Here is a 26,939-nt window from a genome sequence, read left to right on the forward strand (position 1 = left end):
AACTAGAAAAAAAAAAAAACAACAACATGCCCGCCCACAGACTTATGGTTCCCTAAAGCATTTGAGGCAATAGAAAAAGCTTTTGAGCAAAATGTGTGATCATAGCTCATCGTGGCTTAAGGATGTGGAGAGAAATTGAAAAGAGGTGAACGTCTGTAAGAAGTGAAAAACACAGTGGATGGTCTTTGAGTCAGTCTAAAACCTTATTTGCATGTGTATACGTACATCCCTGAGAACAAAGAGCCGAAGAGCTTCATCCCAAAATCCAACATCCACCTACACAGATGTGAAACTAAAGGTACAATCCACAAACTAAAGGTTAAAACCAACATATGGTAACCTGCAATGCCTCCCACAAACTAAAAAGCTACTTTAATATAAAGGCAAAAAAAAAAAAATAAATGACTAAAGTAAAGTTTGTGGCTGAAAGAATTGACCTCACATCCTTATGGCTAAAACCTTTTCATAACTTTTGTCCTTTTGACAGGCCAGACTAAGACTGAGCCTGTGCGGTAGGTTGAGCGGTACCGACTAGAGATAGTCGGGATCACCTCCACGCACAACCTGGGCTGGACTCTCTTGTACTCTGGAGTTTCCTGCGGTGAAAGGCGGTGGAGGTAGAGTTCAGTGAGTCCATGGAGGAGGAGTATCGTTTGGGCTTGAGGAAATTCTTGCAAACCGTTTGGCACTTCAGAAGCAGTGCTATGCCAACATTGTTTCCAGTGCAGGTGGGGAGCTGCTGACCTCTACTGGGGATATTGTTGGACAAGGAAGTAATATTTTGAGGTTCTCCTCAATCCCACTGATGCGTTTTCCATAGAGGAAGCAGAGGCTGAGGAGTCGGAGGCTGATCCTTCCATCACCCAGGCTGAAGTCATTGAGGTAGTTCGGCAGCTCCTTGGTGGCAAGGCACCGGGGGTGGATGAGATCCGCCCTGAGTTCATAAAGTCTCTGGATGTTGTTAGGCTACGGGGAACCGGAGGGTTTTCCACCTACAGGGGATCATTCAGCCTCCCTGGGAAGATCTATGCCAGGGTACTGGAGAGGAGAATCCGGCCAATAGTAGAACCTTGGATCCAGGAGGAGTAATGGTTTTTGTCCCGTCGTGGAACACTGGACCAGCGCTATAACCTCTTCAAGGTGCTTGATGGTTCATGGGAGTTTGTCCAACCAGTTTACATGTGCTTTGTGGACTTGGAGAAGGCATTTGACCACGTCTCTCTTGGCATCCTGTGGGAGGTGCACTAGGAGTATGGGGTCCAGGACCCTCTGCTAAGGGCTATCTGGTCTCTGTACACACAGGACAGATGCAAGAGCTTGGTTCGCATTGCCGGCAGTAAGTCTGTTCCCAGTGTCTGGCTGGACTCTGGCAGGGCTGCCCTTTGTCACTGGTTCTGTTCATTAATTTTATGGACAGAATTTCCAGGTGGAGCCAGGTGCTGAAGGGAATCCAATCCGAGATTGACAGATAGATTGGTACAGTGGCAGAAACAATGCGGTTGATGTATCGGTTTGTTCTGGTGAAGAAGGAGCTGAGCTGAAAGACGAAGCTCTTGATTTACCGGTCAATCATGAGCTTTGGGTCATGACCATAAGGACAAGATCTTGGATACAAGAGGCCGAAATGAGTTTCCTCATAGGGTGAGGAGCTCTGTCACCTGGGAGGTGCTAAGAGCAGAGGCGCTGCTCCTCCATATCAAGATGAACCAGCAGAGGTGGCTCGCCGTTCCGGGCATGTCCGACTGGGCGGAGGCTCTGGGGAAGACCCAGAACACACTGGAGAGACTATGTCTCTCAGCTGGACTGAGAATGCCTCGGTGTCCCCCCGCAAGAGCTGGAGGAAGTGTCTAGGAAGAATGAAGTCACTGCTCCCACGACTCAGTCCTGGATAAACCGAAGAAGATGGATGGATGGATGTTTTGTTGTGTTTTGCTGTAATACAGAGATGTTTTTACATTAACAAGTCAAAAATGCATTAAAAAAATGAAACCAAAACGGTTGAAAGTAGAATTTAGTGTTTTTTATTAAAAATATAAGTAAATTTTGAACAGCGAACAACAGGTAAGTGTTTGGGTGACAAAAAGCAATCTGGGATGAAATCTTTCAACTTTCATACTTTATATTGTACAAACAGCAAAACATGTTTCCATGTTTCCATACACAATATAATCACATATGTCACATATACATAATATTAAAGTGTTTTTTTTTTCTGTTATCTGACGAAAACACAGAGGTTCACATTGTCAGACAAACCATTAGCTTATCTTCAGGTATATAAAAAAGGTGGTCAAAATAATAGAAACACCTGTAAAGAGTTCTTGTACTTAGAGTTTTTGTTTTATGTGCTAAGATGAACCAAAAAATAAAAGCTGCACTTTAAGGCAGTAGGTAAATGAATTGATGCAAAGTCCAAATAAATACATAATATACAAAGAGCTGTTTGCTCATAAAGCCTAGAAAAGCATCACACAGGATCTCGGCCGCAGGGGATTGAGGGTTTGAAACTGTCAGACGTTTAATGGATCATCCACAGAATCCGTGTGTTCAGTCAGATGGAGATTGAAGATGCAGCAAACGATGGTGCTGTGAAACAGGGCTGGTGCAGTCTTTGTGTATTTGCAGAATTTGTTGGGCTGATGAGCATTTTTGTTCCAGTTGTGAGCTTTGTAGATCACTGGTCTTCACATTACACCACAGTAACTGCAAAAGTGGGGAAGCAGAGGTTGTTATTGGTCCTACTGCAAACCCAGAAAGCCTCTTCAGCAGACAGAACATGAAATCAGACTTAACAGATGAAATAATGGATTCATGGTATGTGAGGCCTTGTGCCTTTATATAGTTTGTTTTTAAAACAGTCAAAAAAAAAAGAGACTGAATCATCAGCAATGAATCTGATAAGAGGTTGGATGTGTTTTCATTTAAACTAGTGGCATGTGTTTGGTGCAGCCAAAACACCCCACACCCTTTGCTGCCAATCAGTTATCAAGCCAATCAGGCCTGTAAACATCCGGGTTTGAAGCACTAAGCTTGAGCATTAACACATGAACTTCACTTTTATCAGCCTGTGTGAGCAGAATGGGCGTGCTGCACATATTACTGTAAATCAACACAAGCTTCACTCTCTTTACAGCTCTGACTGGACAGACTGTACCACAGGCACTTGGCATGGTTAGGGTTGAAATGTTATTCCAACTGTAGTCAAGAGTGTGTGCAGAAAGGTGTGTGTGTTTGCTTTGTCTGGTTGGTATGAAATTTAAAAAAAAGAGATCCTAACAATATGCTTAGGAAAACTGAGCTATAATCAAAACAAACACAAGCCCATTTCCTAAAAAACACCCAGAGTTGACCTTTCTAAGCATGAAAGCAAACACAGTAAAGTTCACACAGTATAAAACAGAGCTGATGTCACACCAATCGATGATGCTGACAACCTCAGACAGGTGAGTCTGCATCTTGGTGCAGGTGTTGCATTTTGAGGCCCAAATAATTATGGTGATTTAAATAAAACCTTTAATTTCGTTGTTAAAGCTTTTGCACTGGCTGTATGTTGTTTTCTACTTTCACTTTCATGTTGATTTAATTTTTTTAAAAAATACTCTGTTATGTTGTGGCAGGAAATGAAGAGTTTGTGGGTCAAGAGCATTCATTCAATCAGCAACAACAAGGGGCCACCAAATGCACGAGGCTCAGCAGCATGCACTGGGTCCGTGTGTGAGCCACAGTTACATAATCATAGAGGTTTGCTGGTTGCTGTCAGTTCTGCTCTTTCTTTCTCCTGTCACGGCCAACACGGTCTGCCAAAATAGTACAGAGGAAAATTAACGCCAGTCAACTCACTGTTGGTGAGATCATAAACAAAATGCATGGGGTTAAAATTAGGTACATGTCTTGTCAACATGTTGAGTTGACCAAATGTCTCTAGTGTCTCTACGCTTCACAGCAGCATGATAACAGCTGTTTGCACCTTTGCTTCTCAAAGGCAACCTCCATTGTGTGGACAAGAGAGTCAGCCTTTAGCTTTTATCCCCAGAGTAGACCACAGTTATATCAGCCTAATAACAGGGAGCAATGTTACACAGCAGACATCTCAGATGCTTAATGACATCCCCAAAAAAGTCTTCAATCAAAATCACATGATCGATACATATCTGAATATCATTTTTAGCACAGCCCTAATAAAATCATGCCCCTGCTCTGAGCTTAGTCTCTATCTCTGACATCATGAATTATGGCAAGCTTTGATTGGTCAGCATCCAACGTTTCTCTGTTATGACTCTGTGATTGCTTAATCTGACAGATCAATCATCTACGAAGATAAAAACACCATGTAGTCTGATCCTGCTATAAAAAACAAAACAAAAAAAAAAAAAAACAACCATCGCAGTTGGTTTCCCATGAATTTCAGAACTAGTTCTCAGAATAAAGTAAAGTGGAGTTTGAGGAAACAAATCAGATTCTCTTTGACTCTGAGGTGCCACACATGAAGCCCCGCCCCCTCGCTCCACTGGGCAGCAGACTGCAGCAGCTGTGTGGGCTAAACGTGAAAGACAAAGATACGCAGACGTAGCGAGCAAACCCCCTTCTTCATCAAAATATAGCTTAAAGGGATTGGAAATGTAAACAATAATTCACACAAGTGGGTTTTTAACTTCCAATTATTCATGATGCAAGCCTTTTATTTAGAGGCCATGTTGTCATCCTGCTTTTCAGAGCCTTGATCCTCTCTCAGCTGTGGGACAGCTGCTGTGACGCAACAGCACACTTTAAAATAACTGCTTCCTTTGAACCTGCGTATTAGTGAGTAAGAAGTGGTGAAATCATGCTTATTTGTGTCTGCAGCTTCAAATAGATAGCATGGTATTATATCACATTTTCAGATTTGTTCAAATTCATTGTAACATAGTGGTCACTGAATCATTATATTAAACTTCATGACATTTTTACTTAGAAAAAAAAAAGCCACAACCTTAAGGAGGACATCTTTAAGCTCAGTTGTTGTATATTGTATATGAATGACTATTACATTATAGCTGAATGTTGTAGGTCAAATGCATGGTACTTCATTTCTTCCCTTTGGTGCAAATGTTTTTTTGTTTTTAGACAAACTGTTCCTAATATACTTTGCATTACACGTGTCCACACTCATTGTCTACTAATTATATTCAGATGCTGACTGTGTATGTGTGTGGTTCTTTCTGATAATAGAGGCTCTTATTATGGGAAATCATCTGCTGCACAGGGAGGTTTTGGTAAATATAATATTTTTCCAGCTAAAAGACCCAGATTATATCTGTTGTTTAATTTAAGGAAGTGGATGCCCTGTTACACACTGGCTGGACTGGCAGGTGATCTTTTGGGAAATCCACTCTCGTTACATCATCAATCATCACTTAGTAACAAAGACAGAAACAAATACAAAGGTACTTTATATAACTGTCATAATTTTCTTCTTTATTAAATTTGCACTGACTTACAGGAACAGACACCGCCTCTGATAATAACAAACCCTGACACAGTTATGTTTTCAGGCCACAGCTGCAGCTTTCTCACTTTTATTGAGTCAAATTTGTCAGTAAACCAAGCTCGGGACAGCAGTTTTGTCTTGGTTGCAGTTTTGCGTTCATAGGTTTTGGTAGCTGCAACATTTAGGTACTTTCCTCTCCACCGAAAAAACACCAGCTGATATGGGCCAGTAAACAGCCAGGCGCTCCACCTCAGTGCTCTCTGCAGCACAAACTTCGACACATCTTTGACAGACCAACACTGTAACAGACTCACGTTTTATGTTTATTTTCCACATTTTAAAAACCTTTACATCTTTTAGTTATAATTTCATGGTTTTTAAAACATTTTAACTTGTTGCTCAGCCTGGTCACTAAGCCATAACTGCCATGTGTTTAGGACATGTTTACTCATTAACTAGATAACTAGGAATAACAGATGTTTACATCTGGGAAGTACTGACCAAAAGTGATAAAAATGTATGTTTGGAATATGTAATTAGAGGCCTTGTTGTTTCTTTGCTGCCATTTTTTCATTAGTTAGACCATGCAGAAATCCTGCGCTTGTATATGCTGATGATGTAGTTCTGTTACATGCATTGGGGAGGTTTGGCAAAACAAGTGTGAAGTGGTGGGGGACCTGCTCCCCCAAGTGAAAGGCTGCCCTAGTGTGTCAGTTGCTGATTAAAATCAAGAATATTTGATGTTTTAGGGAACTACCAAGTCTTAGTGGCTGTAAAACTAAGATTTAAAAGGAATTTCCTACGTTAAATCACAAGAAGGCATCTAAAAAGGGATTTTTATTAAAATATATTGGTATTTGGAGGCAGCAGGGTGTGGTGGTTAACACTGTCACCTCACAGCAAGAGGGATGTTATTTCTAATTTTTGAATTACATTTCCTTTGGGGTCGTGAGTCATGAGCATATGAGTAATATTTTCTCTAGCAGCTGTTTTGTGATGCTGAATGAAAAGCAGCTCAACAGAGAACCATTGTTCAAAGATGCATTACTTCCTTTACCATAAGTGAGTAGATAAGATGGCTACAGACGGTAAAATATCCGGATTGTTCCCACTGTTCACTCACACACAAAAACACATGTGAATTCCCGCACACAAATATGTAGAAGGTAGAAAAAAATGATATCATTTTCTTTGAAAAGTGCCAATACCAGAGTTTCAAAAAATTTCATTACACGTGAAAGTCCTGCGTCAGCGTGAGTGCAATCCAGAGCCAGATAGGTCCATACTTTTGATACTGCAGGAAAAATATAACATATCTCCTGACTGATATAGATATATGTATATATATATATATATATATATATATATATATATATATATATATATATATATATATATATATATATATATATATATACACTATTAATACTATGTGATGGTAATGTAATAGTACTGACTCACCAATGTGTAAGCAGCATTTTACTGGTCTACGTGGAGCTGGAACTGTTGTATTTACTGTGCAGTCTGGTATTTTAGTCTAGTGTATCTAACCCCGGGGTCAGGGCCCTCCCAAGGGCCAGAAGAGAAATTGGAGGGGCTGTGGGATAATTTATGGTGGGGGAAAAGTTCTTCCACACAGTTTCATAATAAATGTCTGGATTTTTCTCTCGTTGTTTGTGAAATATTGTGGTAGTTTTAGCTGTTTCAGTCAGTGAAACCATGTGATGGGTCTTTGTTTTAACAGCTCAAAGACACAATGCCCAGCGAAACACTACACACAGTGTATTTCAAGCTTATTAGAAAAAGCTGCAGTTTTCAAAAAAGTTAGTGAAAAGCACAGCATTTCTCTTTGAATTGTGGTGAAGTATGTGTAATGGGTGTTTTCCACTGCCGCATCAGTGCATTTAGAAATGTGTTTAGTCTAAGTTTAAAGGTGAAGCTGATCCTGCCTAAACTGCTGATGGGATGTTGCTCTTACTCTTTAACTGCTTTTTGCCTTCACAGGCAGCTGATGTTTATATTCCTGTTAACGCCAGGGAGGCTTATTTTACACAGAGTCCATGGAAAAATGATGCAGTAAAATGGCTGGAGCCTCACACTACACACACCCACACACACACAACTGAAAAACAAAAGGAGAACCAGAAAAAAGGAAGAGTGGCATCATCGAGAACGGCCGACCCACTACCAGGAACAGTCCCAGGGAACTTTATTCCAGGTGACTCTGATTAGTGGAACAGATCTGACTGACAGACAGTAATGTGTGTGTGCATTGCCAACTTTCAGTTTTCTTTTCAGTGAGGTGCTTCAAAGTCTACATTGCTTTTCAAACCAGAGAACAAAAGCCAGCGCTGACAGGATGTAATCAATCACAGCTGATGTAAAAGAGCAGAGGTACACACCCTTATTCATGTATACGAGTTATATTAGTACTCAATGTTCCCAGGACTTCTTTCCGCCCCACGCCCTGGACTGATTCCTGCCTGTCAACGTGTCAACGTTTCGCAGCTTCTTTACTGAAAAATTGTAGAAAAAATGTCAAATTGAAGTGAAAAAAGTCAATGTCCGTGTTTTTTTTTTTTTTGAGTGCAAAGATGACAGAGGAAAAGCTGCTTGACGTGCTTACAAGTATATGACTTTACTAAAGACAAGCCTGCTCCTGTGATGTTCCTTTAAAGTGGTGCCCAGTGCAAATTTACTTTAGGAACAGCAAACACAGTCAGCTGATAGGGGAGCTGGGAAAACATGCAGAGCAGGAGAATCAACAGCCTGACACTGTAAATTAAGTCATAGTTAAAAACACAGGCAGAATGTCGTCGCAGAGGTTTTTTTGTGTGATGATCGTGACAATGCTGACGATAAAGGAAAAAATAATAGGAACTTAAAAAGTCATTCATGTTTTTCTTTTTTGGCTCAAATCCTCAGGACACAGGGTGAACGGCAGAGAAACGAACCTCAGAGAAGTGAAACTCAGTGAGACGAGTGAGGATTAGCCAGGTTAGGGTTTCTTTGAGACAAACTGAAGAGACCACAAGGTTAAAGCAGAGTTTGCATTATGACAAAAAATATCATGAGTCATGAGATCATCTGTTTCTTGTGATTTCCATCTGCATGATTTAGCTGAATTTTCCACAGCTGGAACCATAACAGTGAGTGGGCAGGAGAGACAAAGTGCAACGACACAGTTTCAGATCAACCAACCGAATAACTTGCCAACAGGACACAAGGGAGAAATTTAAATTACTTTCAGTAGGTCGCAGGTCACAGGGAGACAACATTTATACAGTTTACCCAAAATATGGGCTTAAAAGACCGTGGGGAAAATGTTTGTGGCTTGTTTGAGGCTGTGGTCAGATTGAAATTCATCGCAATTAACAACAGATTCCAATTTGTTTCAGAAGTTTTCTCAGTGGAATAAAAGTCCAAAGAAATTTTAAAGATATGTTCTTACTCATCACACTGTTCCACTTCACCCATTGGCTGCTTGTTGCAGCAAAGAAAAACAGCAAAAGAAGGTCTTAGGACAATCTTGGTGCCACTGTTCATGTGGGGTCTATGGTCATCCCTCCTCATCACGCTGTCAATGGCCCCGCTGTTGAGCAGGAAACCAAGGCTGTTTGGGATGGTGGCCTTTCAAACGACCAGGAATCCGGGACAGTTCCAGACGACAGTTCCGGAGGACAGCCCCTCAGACGAACAGGGGTGGCATCAGCACTGCCGGCTGAACCACTGGAAGGACCAGGAACAGGAGATGCAGTCGCATCAGCAGTGGTACACACACACGAAAGTTCAACTGGGGAAGCCAGGAACAGAAGTGGTGTCTTCAACCCTCGACCCACCATGGAGACCAGGAACTATGACGGAACCCATGAGCAGGACAGGAGTATGGACCTCAGCAGGATGCTGTCATGGGCACACTGAGGTCCAGGTAACCGGGGAAGACCCTCAGCAGGTATGCAACCATCGGCATACTGTGGTTCAGAATTCAGAGGAGAAACCTCAGGGTGGACGTGGCCGTCGGGACACTTAGGGTCAGGAAGCAGGGTGAAACCTCAGCAGGGACACAGCCGTCAGCGCACTGAAGTCCAGGTTCCAGCTGTCAGTGCACTGAAGTCCAGGTTCCAGCTGTCAGCGCACGAGGCTCTGGAATAGACTAGTGTTCTAATATCAATGTCTGCTGGGTCCATGGTGGCCGGATGGTTCTTTGAATAATAATTTGTCTTAGACGCAAGCAAGAGTTTACTGAACACCACAAAAACACTCAACCAAGTATTTACACAGGGAAATCCAGGAACAGCTCATCACCTTGTTGCCCAGGAAAAGCCATACACACACTTTGAAAGAGATACTAGGGGGAGGATAATGATAATGAGTAATGAGATAAAAGAGAACATAAAGCTACCAGGGACCAAAACACAGACTCGGGAAATCACCAAAAAGTGAAAGTCCCCAAAAGGAAGCCAAGACATGGATCGTGACACACACTAGATTTTAATGTTTAACTTTTGATATTGTTTTTTTATTGTATTGATGGAAGTAGTGAAATTTACAGTTTTATGAATGAACTAACTGTACCTCGTACCCTTGAGAGAAGTGAGCAAAAATGGGAGCAGGTGGTAATAACTAGCAGCTTTTATACACGGGTCTACTGAAGTTTGATACAGGACTGACCCAATACTGGTAAGGCTGGCTCTGGAACAAGCTTAGCAGAAGTTTGCAGCTGGCTGGTCAGTACGACCAGACCCAGAAACTGACTGGAACAAGGACTGGCTCAGGGACTACTGAGGCATTGACAGTATCAATTGACCCACTTCAGGAACAGGAACTTGGACTAAGGCAACGGGGACAACCTACAGTAAAGACCCTGGGTAGGCATGGTGGCAACATGGGGGGAAACCTCTGGAACCCAGGAAGCATTGATGTGGGTGTGCCCCACTGGACTGTGACATACTATGGAACTGGGACAGGAAGAGGGATATTGGCAGGAACACCTGAACCACACAAAGGAATGGTCCCAGGGAACTGAGGAACTAAGACTAGGGCAGCCTTGGAGGTTCTGGCACTGGAGAAGGGTGCAGCTCAGGCAGAGCACATGGCTCTGGCTCTGAAAATTGCTTTCCTCAGTAGTGACATCTCCTCCAGGGCTTCAGGTTCAAACTGCAACTCTGGAGGTGCCTCAAGAGCTGGGGCTGGACTGGACTGCCAAGCTGGCTGAGACTTAGGAACTTGAGCCGGCTCAGGTCCACAAGCAGGGTAGAAGAAACAGGTGTGGCTGACGCAAAGCTGAGCCAGAGAGACCAGAATATTTGCGTACATGATGGAGATCCATTAAACTGTCCATTCACCAGAGTTATCCCTCAGATCTTCTGTTATGCAGTTTGATGAAGCCTCCTAAGTTAAATGCTAAACACAAATGCAGGAGTCGACAGTAACTAATTGGACACGAATGATTAACAACAAAAATGAAAAAACCAGAAACAGAAATTGCACAAATCCTGAAACATGAATGATGAGGAAAGAACAAAAAAACACTACTAGTATGAATATCTCTTGACTACAACAGTAGGTCTGACAAGATCTGAATACTGGTGTCTGATTTTCAGCTGCATGACTGCACAGAAGAACAGGTGAGTAATTACTGAGCATCTATGAGAGCAGGAAGTCGGACAAAGACATGGGCGGAGACACAGAACACGGAAGAGAGCTGATTACACCATCTGCTCTACATGAAGAAACTCAACTTCTAACAGGGATTTATCAAGTCTGGATGGGCTGAGTGTGTCTAAATAAAATGATTCAATTTGGCTGGAATACGACTACAACAGTGCTGCTCTTACAAGCAAAGGCAAGAGTGAAACTTGTGTCATTTAAAACGTGAGCACTGTTTCTTTAAGACTGGACGAGAAGTGAAAAACTGCGGGGGAGACAGCCACTGACTCACATTTCCCCATGCAAACTTCGGCTTTAGGGTAATTAAGAAACAATGTGAGTGGAGACAAAAAAAATCCACTGGAGGTGTGAACATTTCTGCAGGTAAAGCAGGGATTTTTTCTGTGTGGGTTTAAAAACATGCAGTCTTAAAGAAACACTGTCAGAAAAACATTCATTTCTGGATATGACTTGAGGCCACGATGAGGAAATGACTGAAACCTGAATAAAACATGAGACAAAATATATTCAGGCAGGTAAACAAATCATCTGAATTGGGTTGTATTTACATGTAACCAGCCTGAGGCACATATTTTATGCTAAAAATATGGTTTGGATGTGGCCTGTGATATTTGATGGGTGTTAGCCACATTGCCACAAGAATGATCATGTTAAAAACAGCAGGCACCCGGAGGGACAAAATGTTCTTCCAGACACAAAGACTCATTCTGATTCCTATGCCGGGGCATGTGCAAGAAGAGTGTTGCATTTCTATAATGTTGGTATGAGATACCATGGTATCTTGGCAGATTCAGGTCACATATTTATGGTTTTCTAGGTTTGATTGGTTTCCTTTTATTTTCTTCCAAGAATGATTTTCTCTTCCTGTCTTTCCGCTGTAGACATCCCAACTCATAAACACACCAGGGCAGGAGAGCATAGACAGCACAACGACAAAAACATGCAAAGGTCCCTGGTCTCTCAGTGTAAACTGCTGAGCCTCTTCAGGAGCCAGTGAAGGGCTCTCCACATTCCTTTGCGCTAAGCTCTTGTTTTTTCTGGATTCAAGAGGCCATGGCTGGATGTCAGTGACACATGACGCTTCAGACCGCTGAGCTAATGCAATGCAGGTCATGTGCACATTCGCTGGACCACCTTAGCATGCAAGGTGAAGTAGTCCAGGGCACAGAGACCAGAGGTGGGTCCTGCAGGGCTGTTGCACATATGGATCAGATTTAAGGGCTTAACCAGAGGAAGAAAATCTATGCAGGGACTGCAACAAGCTTCGATTTCTACATCAGCTACAATAGAATCAGTTCAATTTAAGGAGTGTCAAGGTAAAAAGCAGATGGAGCAACAACAGTTAGTAGATCAACAGAAGATGTATCCAGTTGAGTGAGTAATAGTAAATTATTAAACAACAAGATAGGAGTCTACAGCCCTAACAGCTCTGTGAAGATGTACTTGGGATATATCCATCATCTATACCCCTTTATTCCTTAACCAGGGTCCCAGGGATCTGCTGGAGCCTATCCCAGCTCTCTCTGGGTGGGAGGCAGGGGTCCACCCTGGACAGGTCCCCAGTAGACACTAACATGAAAACTGCTAACATGCTCACAATGTCACACAAAGCTGATATTATGCAGTTCTAGTATATGTGGCATGTTTTACGTTAACTAGACTAAACAATAAGTTTAAACTACATCTGACTTATGTAGTTATGTTACCACAAACCATAAACTAAGTTGGACAAAGAGAAATGCTGTAAGTGGAGGCACCAGTTTGCACTTGAGTTGACGATCCTTGTCTACACTTTAATGTGCTCCTGCCATTAAAACAACCTCTCTGGCTTTAAATGATTTTCTAAATCTCAACAAGAGCCCTGTAAGGCAGAAAATATTGGCTCTCTGCAGTCTCTCAGTCTACAAATACACTCCTGCCCACACAAACAGTTCCACTCTCTGAAGTCAGTAAACACATGGGCATGAAACAGGAAACAGCAGGTAGCAGCAGCAACAGGTAATGGTGTGGTAAGTGTATTTCAGTGTGTATAAAAGTAGAGCGAAGTAAGTTTGGAGGCATGAGGCCTTCCACACCAAGGAATGTGCTTCCTTGACCATGAATGGGCATCTTTAGTCACGTGCTGTCATTGGCCTGAGAACAGCTCCTATCTCACCACGTCACATGGGACCAATCTCACAGGAATACTTCTTCTTCCATGGGTCTCACGCCTATCACGTTTCAGGAACACATGCTGATACGGTTTCAGTCAACACATTTTTCCTCTAGTCATGCTGTTCACACTGGATGTTTTGGTCGGAGGCTCGGGGGACTTGTTGAGGGAGACAGAAAATATGGGGATTTTTGGGATGTTTAATAGGAGGCAAAACATGCTTTGATGAAAAGCCTCAAAGGATCACTGAGTCTGTGGTCAACTTTGTGCACATGATTGATTAATGCAGGTCTTTGGTCCTGGTCCTGGTCTAGTGTTTGCAGTTGAGTTGAGTTAAAAACGTGTCCATAAATGTTGAAATAAGAACAACACATCACGGGCATGGAGATGTTGAGTAATCAAACACACAGTTCAGCCAAATAAACGGGTTTGGTTTTTTTTTGGTCTATCAGCACAATCAACCTAAAGACAGTGACTAACTGCATGTCCCTGCCTACAGCTTAGCAACGATCACACGTAGCAGTTCTTTGGTCAGTAAGATGTTATCACCCCCAGAAATGACAGACGTATGACACTTCATTAGAAACAGGACAGGGGTTGTTTCAGATGTTCTCATGCGACTTAGCACAAAATGTCACACACAGCACATTCAATATCAAACGCAGCCAGAGCAGCAGTTCTCACGAAGGTCAGTTAACCTATCACTGATTTATCAGAGGAATCTGATAAATCAGCAGCGACCAAGGTCAAAAGACAAACTGCATTACAGCCTGAATTACTGCAGCATGAAATATACATGTTCCTGACTTATTCTAATTAGGCTTAGTGACATACAATGAGTCAAATCAACAAATCAGAACAAGGTTTGTGTGCTCTGAAATCATTTCTCCCTATACCACAGATGGGTGCCACGTTGCTACAGGGCTCCACTGGTAGAGCATTTGGCCCTCGCCATAAACTTTGAAAATGGCCGAGCTGTATGGAGAAATGACACCACTCCTTAGTGAAGTGTGATTTTCTCTTCCTGTGTCCTTGAACTTAGGTATATGTCAACGTGTGTGTGTGGGCGTGTGGGTGTGTGTGGGTGTGTGTGGGTGCGTGTGGTGGGGGTGGTTACTATTTACTCTACTCAGGTATGCACACAAGACGCCGTTGTTTATAGACATGTTCTTAACCACTAAATAGTGAGACCGTTTCCTGTGTCTGTGTCATGCAGGAATAAAAACCATCCAGCCATTTGTCAGGTTTTCAAAACTATTCACCAACAGCATTTCAAAATAAAAGCTGATAAATGTTATGACAGTAATTTACTTTATAGTCCCTGAGGTGACAACAGCAGCTTGTGTTTCACTGCTTGTTTGTGTCATCAAACATAAAGAGAACAACAACAGCAGCAAGTAGCATTTGCACTCCCCTCTGAAGACGCATCTGAGATGGTCAATATGTTGGCAGAGAAGCTAAAACTCCAGTTTGTGGCTCTGATGTAATCACTGGTATATCTGCATGGTAAACATGGAGGTGGAGCAGACAGACTTTTAGCTTAGCTTAGCATGAAACTAGAAACAGGGGAAAGAGTCATCCAGGCTCAGTCCAGAGTTGACAAAATCCACCTACTGTGCCAGGACCTTAAAGCTCACAAATGCATTGTATCACTAAAACTCCACTAGTTGCTAGTTGACCACTAGTTGCCTGCCGATCTCATAGTGATCCCTAAACCGGGATGTAAAGATAATTCATGGCACATTGGAGAGACTATTCCTGCACCAGAGACAAGGCTATTATGGGGGAACTTACTTCAGTGATTGTCTTGACGTTATAGACACAAACTGGGTTGTTAGTGAGTAAACAGTAATTAAACTGCTAAACAAACTTTAAAAACCTGTAATTGTGTATTCTGAGAGTGAACATCAAACAGTGTCAGCTAAAAGCACTTTTTATTCTGAATTTTCCATATATGTGTTTGCAAAAAAACCAGCTAGCTCTCCCCCGATAAATTAGTTTCCTCTAATTTTACTGGCTCAGGCGAGGTGACGAGAATTATGGGAGCATTAAATAAGCACATGATGCTGAATCAACAGTGTAGGGAACAGAATGTACTCATCACTGAACCAGTAAGTGACACTCCTCCAGTCAGAAGCTTAAGGAACATTTGTAATGTTTCTCTTTTGTTCAGACTGACTAAATATGTATAAACTCACCTTGGCTCATAAAGCAAATGCATGAAGCAAATACAGAAATGCAAACAGCCCCTGCACAAAGACACTCAGCTCAGATGACATACTGTATGGCCCGTGGAAACCGCATACATGTGTGCACATTTCATGCCAGTGTAAACCAGCTAGCACCTGGCTAGTTGCTCTCAGAGACTTCAATATTGTTCATTAAGTACACAAGTCAAATGACCTGTTCAGGTGAAAACAACAGAGGCAAACTGTGCCAGCCAGTTTTTTTGTGTCTGTGTCGCCTCAAAATCCACTGCAAAATCTGCAGAAACTCTTTTTGCTTAAACTGTGCAGAAGGACGTCATGCTAATGTTCCTCAGAGAGGTTACACAGCAGAAAAAACACCATCATAAACAAATTTCCTAACTGAAAACAGTCCATTGTAGTCCACCTGCCTACATTACAATCCACCCACGGATCAATTCCCAGAGAATTTGTGCTTCACTTTATCTTTCCTATGATCTAATTTACAACCTGATAAACTTCTGCTTCGCTGAGAAAAAAAAAAAAAAAAAAAAACTCCCACCATGCCAAAGTTAAGCCAATGATTTCCTGTTAATAAAACATGTTTGCCTCAGGGCAGGGAGCAACAGTCATTGCGGACCTAATTTGTCATGAATCCAATGTAAACAGACTTTAGGCCAATCTGTGTGTTTCGACAGTTAATTCAGTTCACAGCGGATAAATGATCGATCATTATAAATAAATTAAATCCTTCTAACTCTGTATTAACGCCCCACACAATGCACTTTGGGTTGAGTCCCATAGACGGAAACGAAACTAAACTGCATTATCAATCATTAACTGTTTTTTTAGTGAAATCTCAATTAACCATTAACACATTCATTGTTAATGTTTGTATTGTAAAACGGTCAGAAAAGCACAGTCCATGTGTTCACCTGATCAATTAAACTGATAACTTCCCATATCTCCCTCATTACACTATGATTCATTATATATTATTGTTTTGATGTGATATAAGCAAACCTGTGAAGAACACAGTTGGCTTTTTCTACATTTTCACTGTCAACAAATCCCGTAAAGACCAAACCCAACAATGTTTTCATGTTTAGACCTTCTGCCTTCCCCACCCTGTCTATGTCTCCCCACACCCAAACCAACTGGCTCCTACTGAAGGTGTAAGGTTCTGTTATTAAACTGTGCTCAGTCATTTCCTAAAACAGCTGTAGTTTTTGCAAATGTTACTAAAACCAGAGTAAATGGTGCTTTTGTTGGGGATTATTTTCAGTTGTGGATTACTCCACATTTGTGGTCTAGTAAATATTTCTGGCATTGGCACAGAGTCAAAATAAACTACAGTGTGTGGAGGTGCTCTAAGGTCTTTGGAGCTCTGACACGTCAGGCTGTGACTGCACAGGTGACACTACAGTCAATTAACTGCTGGTTCTCTCTTTGCATAGGAATTTGTTGACAGGAAGAAAAATATCACAATCCTCATTAACGTTGTTGCTCAACAGACCTTCAAACAGGACACGCTGGCTGTTTATGAGCCCTTAAAACTGTTAAACCTCTTTACTGCTTTAAAGGAAGTTTGACTGAATTCCAGTACAGAGACATTTAGAAACTGAAACACTAGATTAAAGCCACTGGCAAACACTACAAAAATATTGCAAATATTTATAACTATATAATCCACCTGAGCAGCATTTCTGGCAGAATTTGAGTAGATTATCTTTTCAATTTGTGTTTTTTCTGTAAGACACAAAGCAGCCATTTCTTTGTCTCTGTGAAAGACCAACAAACAGTTTCTTTCTGGAACTGTATAGCGTCAGGCTGGAGCTGGCAGGCCTCTTTGTGTCTCTGGTTATGAGCTGAGGGCTTATTTTGTCTGTAATCCCTCATATCATCATTTGCTGGGGGAGGACAAAATATTTCACCCATGACCCAATTCCACAGAAAGACCTTAAGAGACACAACAATAGCAAAGCTCATAGAAAAGCCCCTAATTGTCATTTGTGTAGATTTGTGTAGGTGTGTACAACTGAGAAACCACAGACTAAAAACAGTAATTTCATCTGCTCAGTAAAAACACATAAGACCCAGGTCATTTCCTGCAAATTACACCTACTCAGCTGGAACATGCTGTCCTGAATACTGGACTAAAATGTGCAGGGATCTGGAGCAATGACTTGGTTCGACTCTTGTCCCAAAGCATAGGGGGGTGTGAAAGTTCACCTCAGACCAAGGAACAAGCTTCTTAAGTTACATTTGTTCTTTCACTGAAACTTCAGTCAGTCCCCTTGTGTCTTGAAGTTGCATTATAAGGAACCTGCACCATGTGTACACAGTACATTTACAGGTTCTAGGGTGTAGCAAATATACTGTAAATACCTGTATTACAGGACCTCAACGCTTCCTCTAGCACCGACTGACACACCTGTGGTTCTCATGAATTAATGCCGTTGTCTAACATTATGTTTCTCTCACTGTCTGCACCTAGAGATGCTTCTCCTTCCAGCTCCAAACTGTCACCCATGTTACTGTTGTCAAATGGGTTTTGTTTTTGAGATGTGAAGCTGTAGAGTCTGTGAGTTACGGAGCATCAGCAAACAACAAATATGGTCAGAGCTGCAGAGAGGGATGCTACTCTACTCATTAGATACTTAATTTGACATAATTAATATGCTAAAGAGCTAATAAACGTCGCACAGTCAAGCTGTAATGCAAGTCTGAGGAAAAACAGGCTTTTTTTCCGTTTGTCCCTAATTTTCAGAGTTAAATATTAAACTGATGTGGTTCAAAGCCACAGACCATGTAAAGAGAGGGAGGACACACAAACGATGCATGGAAAGACACTTTTTAAAGGCTCTGTTCAACTGTACACAGCTGAGCGATCTAATGAAAGTGATCACAAGTAAAAACAGCAGCAAAAACCCTTCAAACCTCTTGTTTTGCAAAGGTTTATGCTCTTGTGGTTAATAAGTGTGAAGGTGAAAAACACAAATTGAAAAAATAAATGAAACGTCAATTTTTCAACTCTGGTTCAGATGAAATAAAAACAAATGATAGGTGTCGTCGCAACACGTTCACAGAATGTAATTTTCCATGTTCACTGTCTCTAATGTGGGTTGACAGCTGCATTGTTGGAATTACAGCTGTGCAAACTTATTTTTAAATCTTTTCTGAGGAGCAGTCACAGTCCAGCTGGTGTGTCTCTTCTTAAAAATATTGCTAAATTGCATAACTCTGCTGTCTGAGTGCCAACCAGGACCAGAGGGAGAAAACACATTACGTCTGTTTTAAAGCCTCCACGCTGGTCCCCGTCAACTTTCATGCATCTTCTTCAAAGTGTCTTATTGCTCATAGTCTTTGTCTCTTTTCTAAGTGCATTAGTGTCACTGTTCTGTTTTTGTTTTGTTTCTTGTCTTAATCGTCTGTAAAGCACTTTCAACTGCATAAATGTGCTATAAGGTTTGACTGATTGGCTGACTGATTGGCTGACTGACTGACTGATTGGTTGACTGACTGACTGATTGATTGATAAAAACCATTGTATTTTAAAGTGAGAATCCTTTTAAACATCTGCATTTGACTGTGACGTGATCAAGTGAATCTCTTAGCACAGTTTGTTCTGCTTTAATGTGATGAAAGAAGAAGCCAATTAAATCATCAGCACATCAGCCAGGACACAAAAATATGTTTTCGAGTTAGATAAAAAAAGTATTATGGTCTAAGATCGAGTCTGCTCCTAATCTCTGTGTAGGCAGCTGAGGTGTATGTTTTTTAGATTTGTTGGGTTTTCCCTCTGTGTTAAAGTGCACAAATGTTGCTACTGTGCACTGATGTTTCAGACTCTTTTTTTTTTTTAATCTAATCAGACATTGTTATATTCACCTTGAAGTTGCATGTGCAAATAAGCTGCACTCCCTTGCATGAGGATGGTGATATGATGTTTTTTCTGAAACTAATAATAAATTCAAATGACTGAAATGAATATTTGATTTTTGTCCTATTAAAGTCACTTAAAACTGGATGACGACTTTTTTTTCGGTTGTTTTGGTTTTTCTATCTATGGTGCCAGATTCCTTTGGACACAACAGTTCTTCTGTGTGACGACCAAATAATAAACAACTGGCAAACAGTTCGTGTTGATCTGTTCTTGATCTGTGCTGCAGTTAATGGGAAACAGGTAAATGGGAGAAAACACACCAAATATTTGTCGGACATTCTCTTTCCCTCACACAACACAGATCACTTTGGTTTGTATGCATTTCATTTAATTAATTTCATTTTAAACTCAATTAGAAGGAGAGAGACATAGGATCTATAGCTGTCACAGGCTCAGCAGCATCTTTTTTTTCAACCAAAAAGTTCCAGGAACTAAGTAGCACAAGGAAAAACAGTAAGGAACCAAAGGCACATTCCTGCTTGTGTTTCTGCCACGTTTAAAGAACCATGAATATGAAACAAATACACTAAACTGGATCCAGACTTCGCATTCATCATTCACATCTCAGTGATGATTGTTTCCTCCTGTTTAACAACCTGAGAAAACCAGGGTTTTGTGGCCGAGACTAGGACTGGAGTTAGGCCAGAAACAGAATCCAGTCCTGAGAAAAACAGCAACAAGAAAAGTTCCCACAGTGAAAAGGACTAAAGGACTTAAAACAACCCAGGGTGTGTTAGTGGTGGCGTGTCGCAGCAGTTACAGCTGAGACAATGACGTCTAGTAACAGATCCTTGAATGTGAAGGCTTATCACACAACCAAACACTACAGCACCATTTAATAATCAACAACAGGACTTCACAACAGCGTAGGACAAAGGTAACTATTTTATCTTTTGTCACAAGCAAACAACAGAAATTCAGTGTTCACATAACAAAGTAATCCTCCAGGAGACTGTGCTTTAACCACCATGACCGGCCACAACAGACTCATGAACTATGATCCACAATCAGCAGACACTGTGACATTTCAGAAAACCTCACAGTGAGGAGAGGAAGGCCAGACACAGTCGCAATAAGGGACTGAGAGCAGGGTAATAAAAGACAGAATGAAGCAAACGAGGAAGGGTCGGTATGACTTCATGGAGGGATGATCATAGGGGGAAGCAGAAGTTGAGCCAGGTCCAACACTTTTTTTTTGCTGACAACCCAGTGTTTTTTTTTCTGGAGTCCTTTGCATTGGCAGTGTCACTGTGCCAGCAGAGTGGCCTCATTCAAATCCATGAGGGGGCAAAGTCTGACTGAACGTGACTTTTATCTCCCAACGTTAAATAGTAGCTTCCCACACAGAACAGACTGATTCCAGCTCAGTCTGACCTGTCATATTGTCCAAATCGTAGACATTATTAGGATACGAGTCATCATGTTTGCAGCATACAGCACCGATAGTTGCCCGACCCCATAAAAAATTGTGGTTTTGCCTGCATTTCTGAGTCCAAACAGGGATTTGCACGCTCATGACTCATACGCAAAGGGTCTGTGTTCATGTTTTACTCACTTAGTGCTGATCGCAGTTTCAGATGAAAGAAGAAGAACAGGACTATAATTATCCTGCTGGAGATGAGGTAATCTCTTGAACTCTATCTCCCAGTTCAAAAAGGTTTCAACACAATCAACCATTTAGCACATGCTGAGGCAAAAAACCTGATCCTAAGATGCATGATTCCATGTTTGCTGTGGTCAGATGAATCAGTCATATGAATTACGCACAGCCACATGCTGATCTTCTCCAGATGACCACATAAACGGATGACCGTCAGCACCAAAGTCCAGCTGGACTCAATGGCCTTTGAGCCACAAACCTCTAAAGACTGCCGCATGGAACGGGTCTGCAGATGTCAACAAACCATTATCGATGCTTGGCAAACATGTGGTTTCCAAAGAAATGGTGAAGCTGGACAGCGTGTGACCAGACAAGCTGCCCACTTGATGGTTTACCCAGACAGAGCAGCATCACACCTTGGTCAAAACCAGCGCAGGACTGTCACAGTTCAAAAACAGCAGCCAGGGGAACGAGACCCTTTGTAAGTCAAGATGCTTCTGAAAGCACGACACGCAGAGACGTGTGCTGTATGTCATACAGATTAGGGACATGGTTGACCTACTTCCCATATGCATGTCACCCACTTTCGTTATTCTCAAACTTCACCAGCAATTGTGTCATCGAAAAAAAGCGATGTGCTATAAAAGTTGGAATTAGCCTCCCACCTTTGATTATCTGCTGATTTCAGAAGCTTGAAGTAGTTGGCTCCCATGTTTTACTTGCACAGAAGAAATCTGGTTAATGACAGAAACCAGGTTTAGCACAGGAAATCAGAATACATTTACAGGCACTGCAAGAACTATATACCATAAAACCCACTACATACAGCTGGCCAGGAAGCAGGTTTTACCTAAACCACATTTTTAAACCAGGGTTTGAAACTTATACATTTTTGTCTTGATCCTTCTCTTTCACGCACTGAACAGGTTCCCATCAGCCCTGGAGCTTTAAGGACTGCGAAGCCACTAAAGCCCCAGATTCACTGCAGGACAGACGCTATTGGTGATTTGGTTATTTGCAAATGTTGTATTGTGTTTGCACCATTATATTATGCTCATGAACACATTTTTGCCCAGTTCATCTCCTCCCAGGTAACTCTGGCAGTGTCACTTACCAATATTACCTGAACTGTTTACAATACATTGAAGAAAACGGGATTCTACTAAACCCGAGTAGTTTTTCTAGAGAAGTCAAGGGCAACTCACTGTCATCTAGAAAGATTTTCCCAGAAAAAACCCTAAAACTTTCCTCTTAACTGTATTCAAGACGAACACACACGTGACTATCATAGATACTTCAGTCTGAAGTCTGAAGCTTCCTGGTACATTCCTAAATTAGGTCAGTCCCATCTAAATGTAAACTGAGGAACATTCTTCTTTTTTGCAACCAGACAGATACCTGAACACTTTAGTAATGGCATTCTTACACTGCTGGGGCCAGCTGTTTATTCTCAGATCAAATGTCTTCACACTCACACTTTTTTGCTGACAAGAACCTGGCCTTGTTAGCAGGCTGTTGTTTTCCCTGGTAATAAACCAGAACAGGAAAAACCTGGAATCACGTAGGAACGGGGTCAACGACCTGCTTCAAAGTACACTGTGTGCTGAGAAAGTGCCGTCGGACACAACAACCTCTAAGCAAAATAACGACACGTAGCCGCCATGACACCGCAGTCAGACCAACACTGCAGGTTAGTCATGACACACTGACATTGCATTAGCAGAGGAACCCCAAACAAATCCACATATTTATACCTGGTCAGGTTAAATGGAAATATGAAGAACATCTTTTAAAATTGTGTAAACTCACATAACAGACAGCACAAACAAACCCCAACCTTACTCTGGTTCCAGCTCCTCCATTATAAGAATCTGTTGCATTCCTGTTTGATATGAGGGTAAACTCTTTGGGCTCAGGACTATTGGGACAGAAAACTAATCATTTGAAGTCACTTTGGGATTAAGTGAGAAAATAAATCTGCAGGCCTTGGTGTTTTGAATGAAGTTCTGAAAGCTCAAGTGTTTGCTAACACGCTGTAATTAGGCAAACTGAGATCTGTAATAAAGGCATGACCACTATCCCATGAATCAAATGGTTTGGTAATGGGGCATAAAGGGGCTACAGCTCCGGGAACCTGCACAGCTACTCCTGAAATTTTGGCACCAAACACACCATTTGATGTAATTTGCATATTTTCCAGATACTGGGCCATGATACAGCTGATCCATTCATACCGTCACAGACGGTGTAAAGGTTCTGGAGAAGCTCTTGTGACGACCCAGTGCATGAGTGAAATGTTCTGTAAATGGATATAACAAAAAACAGGGCGTCTAAAACAAAGTACAGTATTTATTTTGTTTCTGGTTAATATTTCTCCGACTGTGTGAAACACTGAACTGACCGTTTTAAGGGATTTCAGCTGCTGCAGTAAAAAAATGACGATGGTCCGTCCCAGCGCGGTAAAGCTGTCTATTAATACTGCAATATGGTCATCGGTCAGAGAATAAAGTTTCAAAGGGCAAGATGACTCCACTCAGAAAGGAACATGACACCTCACCCTGTGCATTCAACTCCATCTGTGATAAGTATCCACTTACCACAAATAGCCTAATGTTCAGAGTCCAGATTAAGGCCCTGATGAATGGGAGCCCTGTGATCTGACTTCTCTTTAAAGCTCTTTTCTCACAACAATACACATATTCAACAACAAACAGCTCATGAGCATGTTCTACAATGCATAATAAACAATGGTGGCGATAGCTGTGAAGGGGTATTTCCTGTAACTTTTTAATTTTCTAACTTGGTGTGGATTCATTTTCTTTGGAACAGCTCTCTGTTCCAGTTCAACATGAAACCTTAAGACTCTCACACTAACATATACTAACCATCACAGATGTGTAAACATCAGCTTACAGCTCGCATGACTTTGGTTTCGGAGCAAGCAAACAGGTTTTAATGTGAACAGACAGTACACACTGGATGTTAATTTGACTTCCCAACGTGCCACCTGTCAGTGGGCTGTTATCATTCAGCACATACTAAGCTTATCAAGTCAAAAGGTGCGTTGGCACCTGTAAAGGGCATTACCAGGACCAATGACACAATGCAACTGAAGCTTAAACTGCAGAATGTGTTGACATCCACTTGTAGGTACTTGCAGGAATGAGGGGAAGGATTGTGTTTAATTCAAAACAGAAGGGTTTTTACCAGACACACTGCATGCATACTTTTGCATTTTGCAGTTTTATGGACAGCGCCTGGCATCTCCCGGCTGATTCCAGAGAAAAAATGCTTCCTGCACAGACCTGTTGGTTTGAATTTCAAATATCACAATCTAGAATTTGAATGTACAACAAGAATGGAGGCTTTGACGATAGCATGCTGAAGATCATGGCAGTGCATAAAAATAAAGCTCACTCAAACATAAGCATAGGTATTAAGGGAAGAAACAAAAAGATAATTGATTTCTGGAAAGTGTACAGCAGGGGAACAATGCAGCACTAAACACAGGGGGTCAAATATGCTGCTGAAAGAGGAAGAGCTGAGCAGACAGCCTCAGGAAACTCTACACGTCTTTATAAACAGGTTCTGTAGACTCAAAGAGAACCCACACACTGTAGGCTAAGATTTAATTAAAGACTCTCTGAAGCTCAAAGGACATGCTGCAACTCTGTAATTCTTTACTGGTGAAGCAGCTCTAGAAAGTCCTGTGACATTTAAAGTACTCGGTCTGTCTTTTTTTTTTCTGCCAAGGCATGAAAGAACAAACAGACTGTACACTGCTCCTTCAAAATGCGAACATATCTATGGCTCTCAGGGTCACAATTCTGAGTATTTTAACTTTTAACTAGAACTGCAGTGGAGAATTTCTGTTTAGATAAGTTTTGCGTCAGCTGACTTCCCAGAAACTGTTGCTTTTTATAAATAGACGGGGCGGGGCGTTGCTATGGGGAAGTGGAGAGGCTCACAACCAATGCTGAGACTGTTCCTCAAAGCTCAGGTTACCACAGCGCAAATAAAACTGCAGCCGGCCAGTTTATGTGGGGAATGTCTGTAGGAAGAAAACTTTGAGCAATGAAACATGATCATATGTAGTTTATCTAGTTTAAAATGCTTTGGAAAGTTTTTGCCTAAAGTTTCTTTTCTGCAATAGACACTGAAATGCCTGCAGAGAACCACTTCTTTTCCTTAAAGTCATAAAGAATTACACTTATTAAGAACAAAACCTGTGTTTAATTCACAGAAACAGCCTGTCATAAGTATAGTCCTGGACAATGAGTGGGTTGGGTAGTTCCTTGTATACATGATACTCAATGTTAGGCATGTGTCCAAAAAACAACCTCAAACCACTCCTGAAACTATCCCACCTGAAGAATGTGTTCACCTGAAACAGGCTTACAGCTGCACTGCTCTGCAGAGACTGCACTAGCACAGTTGTTCAACCACAACTAATGACTTACACTTTTAGGTAAAACTGTAGAGTTTCTCATAGGCTGTGCAATTATGTTGAAAGAAAAAGGGTGACCTCTTTTGTGAGAAACCCTGGCATCCAGCCTCAATGGGTATCACCGTGGAGGAAACTGTGTCAACATACCCAACCTCAATGTTTCATTTTCAGTTTTAACCTGCATTAATTCCTTTATTTCAAACCATACCAAGTGGTTTGAATTTCCCTTGCCACCTAAATGATGTTTTTGCACTGATAAGCTGGTTAGCAACACCGAGGTTGTTCAAAGACTGATGCACTTTGGATATTCAGGCCCGAGACACTGCAGGTGCTGTTTTTTGCATCTCAGTCCACTTGTGTATGGTGCAATCTGCTTGATGAAATTGCCTCAGCCTCAAATTCCCCATTGTGTAGGAGCCTGTTCTTCACAATGTGCTGCAGAGGGGTAACCAGGGTGGTAGCTAACATCACTAGCTGCAGGAGAGGACTAGGTGAGGTCTTCTGTGGCACATCACCATGGAGAGGCTCATCTCCCATTTCCTCCTAAGACCTGATGTGGGCTGTGTTTGTGCTGTAACCCGAGACAACAGGAGGCTCTAAACAAACAAGGGTGCAGCCACACATCACCAAGGATTCCCCTGCCTTAGGCTCGACACAGTCCCCACTAAAGCTGAAGGTTTTAGATCACTTTTAACAGGCAACAGTACAGCAGAGCAAAGCAGCCACTGTAGTTAATGTCTGGAGAAAGAGGTTGTACCTCTGAGCGCTGACAAACCAAAACAGAAACATTTAAATGTCCAATCAAATGCAAATATTTAATCAAGTCACTGGTTTCTGCGTAGTATGAATCCTCTGCAACACACGTTCTAGACTGTTATGCAACTTTGAGGATGTTGTGAACTGCTTTTTACCCCAGTTTCACAATCTAGCTGTTACACTTGGCTGTTGTGCACCAGCTTTTTCGAGAGATCAACACACTACAAACTGCAACTTGCAAACCTGCGGCTCTAAGCTGAGTGCTAAGTGCGATGGAGGTGTTGCCACAGCCCCATCAAATTTCTAGGAAACAAAAGCTCTCGCTCCGTCTTTGGTTGTGGTGTGAATAACCACCAAAAGCTCAAAGAGCATAGGAGTTAAACTTAGTTTAGGTTGCAGTGACAGAACCAATGAGTGGAACCTGTGTTCTGTAAACGCCCCCTAACAGAGATTGGCATCAAAAGGTCAAAACACATGAATTACATTTCTATTCATTTTATTTTTTTAACCTATGAGGATCTGTCAGCTTACAGCGGGATCTGTAAGGCTAATCAATGTCTGCTTTATCTCTGTGAGCAACAGTGTCCTTCACTCCGTTTACTTTCAGTTTTGGAGCAGGTACAAAGCCCAACTCAGTCCATGTCCATTTCAGATTCAAACTTTCCAGGGTGCTGTACAGACAAAAGCCCTGCATGTGGGTGCTCCTCAGTGTAAA

At 41.8% G+C, this 26,939-nt stretch overlaps 1 protein-coding gene across 4 annotated transcripts in view; it reads right to left on the reverse strand.

Moving 5' to 3' along the window:
• mcl1b (MCL1 apoptosis regulator, BCL2 family member b) overlaps positions 1-26,939 on the reverse strand; it is a 43,618-nt gene that overhangs the window by 14,741 nt on the left and 1,938 nt on the right. The window contains exon 4 of one of the 4 annotated variants that reach the window (XM_026316581.2): positions 2,006-2,703. The exons of the other annotated variants lie outside the window; for them this stretch is intronic. Coding sequence (XP_026172366.1) covers positions 2,685-2,703 — 19 coding nt within the window. The 3' untranslated portion in view covers positions 2,006-2,684. Of the gene's footprint in view, positions 1-2,005; positions 2,704-26,939 lie in introns of those variants that run through there. 4 annotated transcript variants of the gene reach the window in all.

The sequence above is a fragment of the Mastacembelus armatus genome, chromosome 16 (assembly GCF_900324485.2).
Source record: "Mastacembelus armatus chromosome 16, fMasArm1.2, whole genome shotgun sequence".
NCBI lineage: Eukaryota > Metazoa > Chordata > Actinopteri > Synbranchiformes > Mastacembelidae > Mastacembelus > Mastacembelus armatus.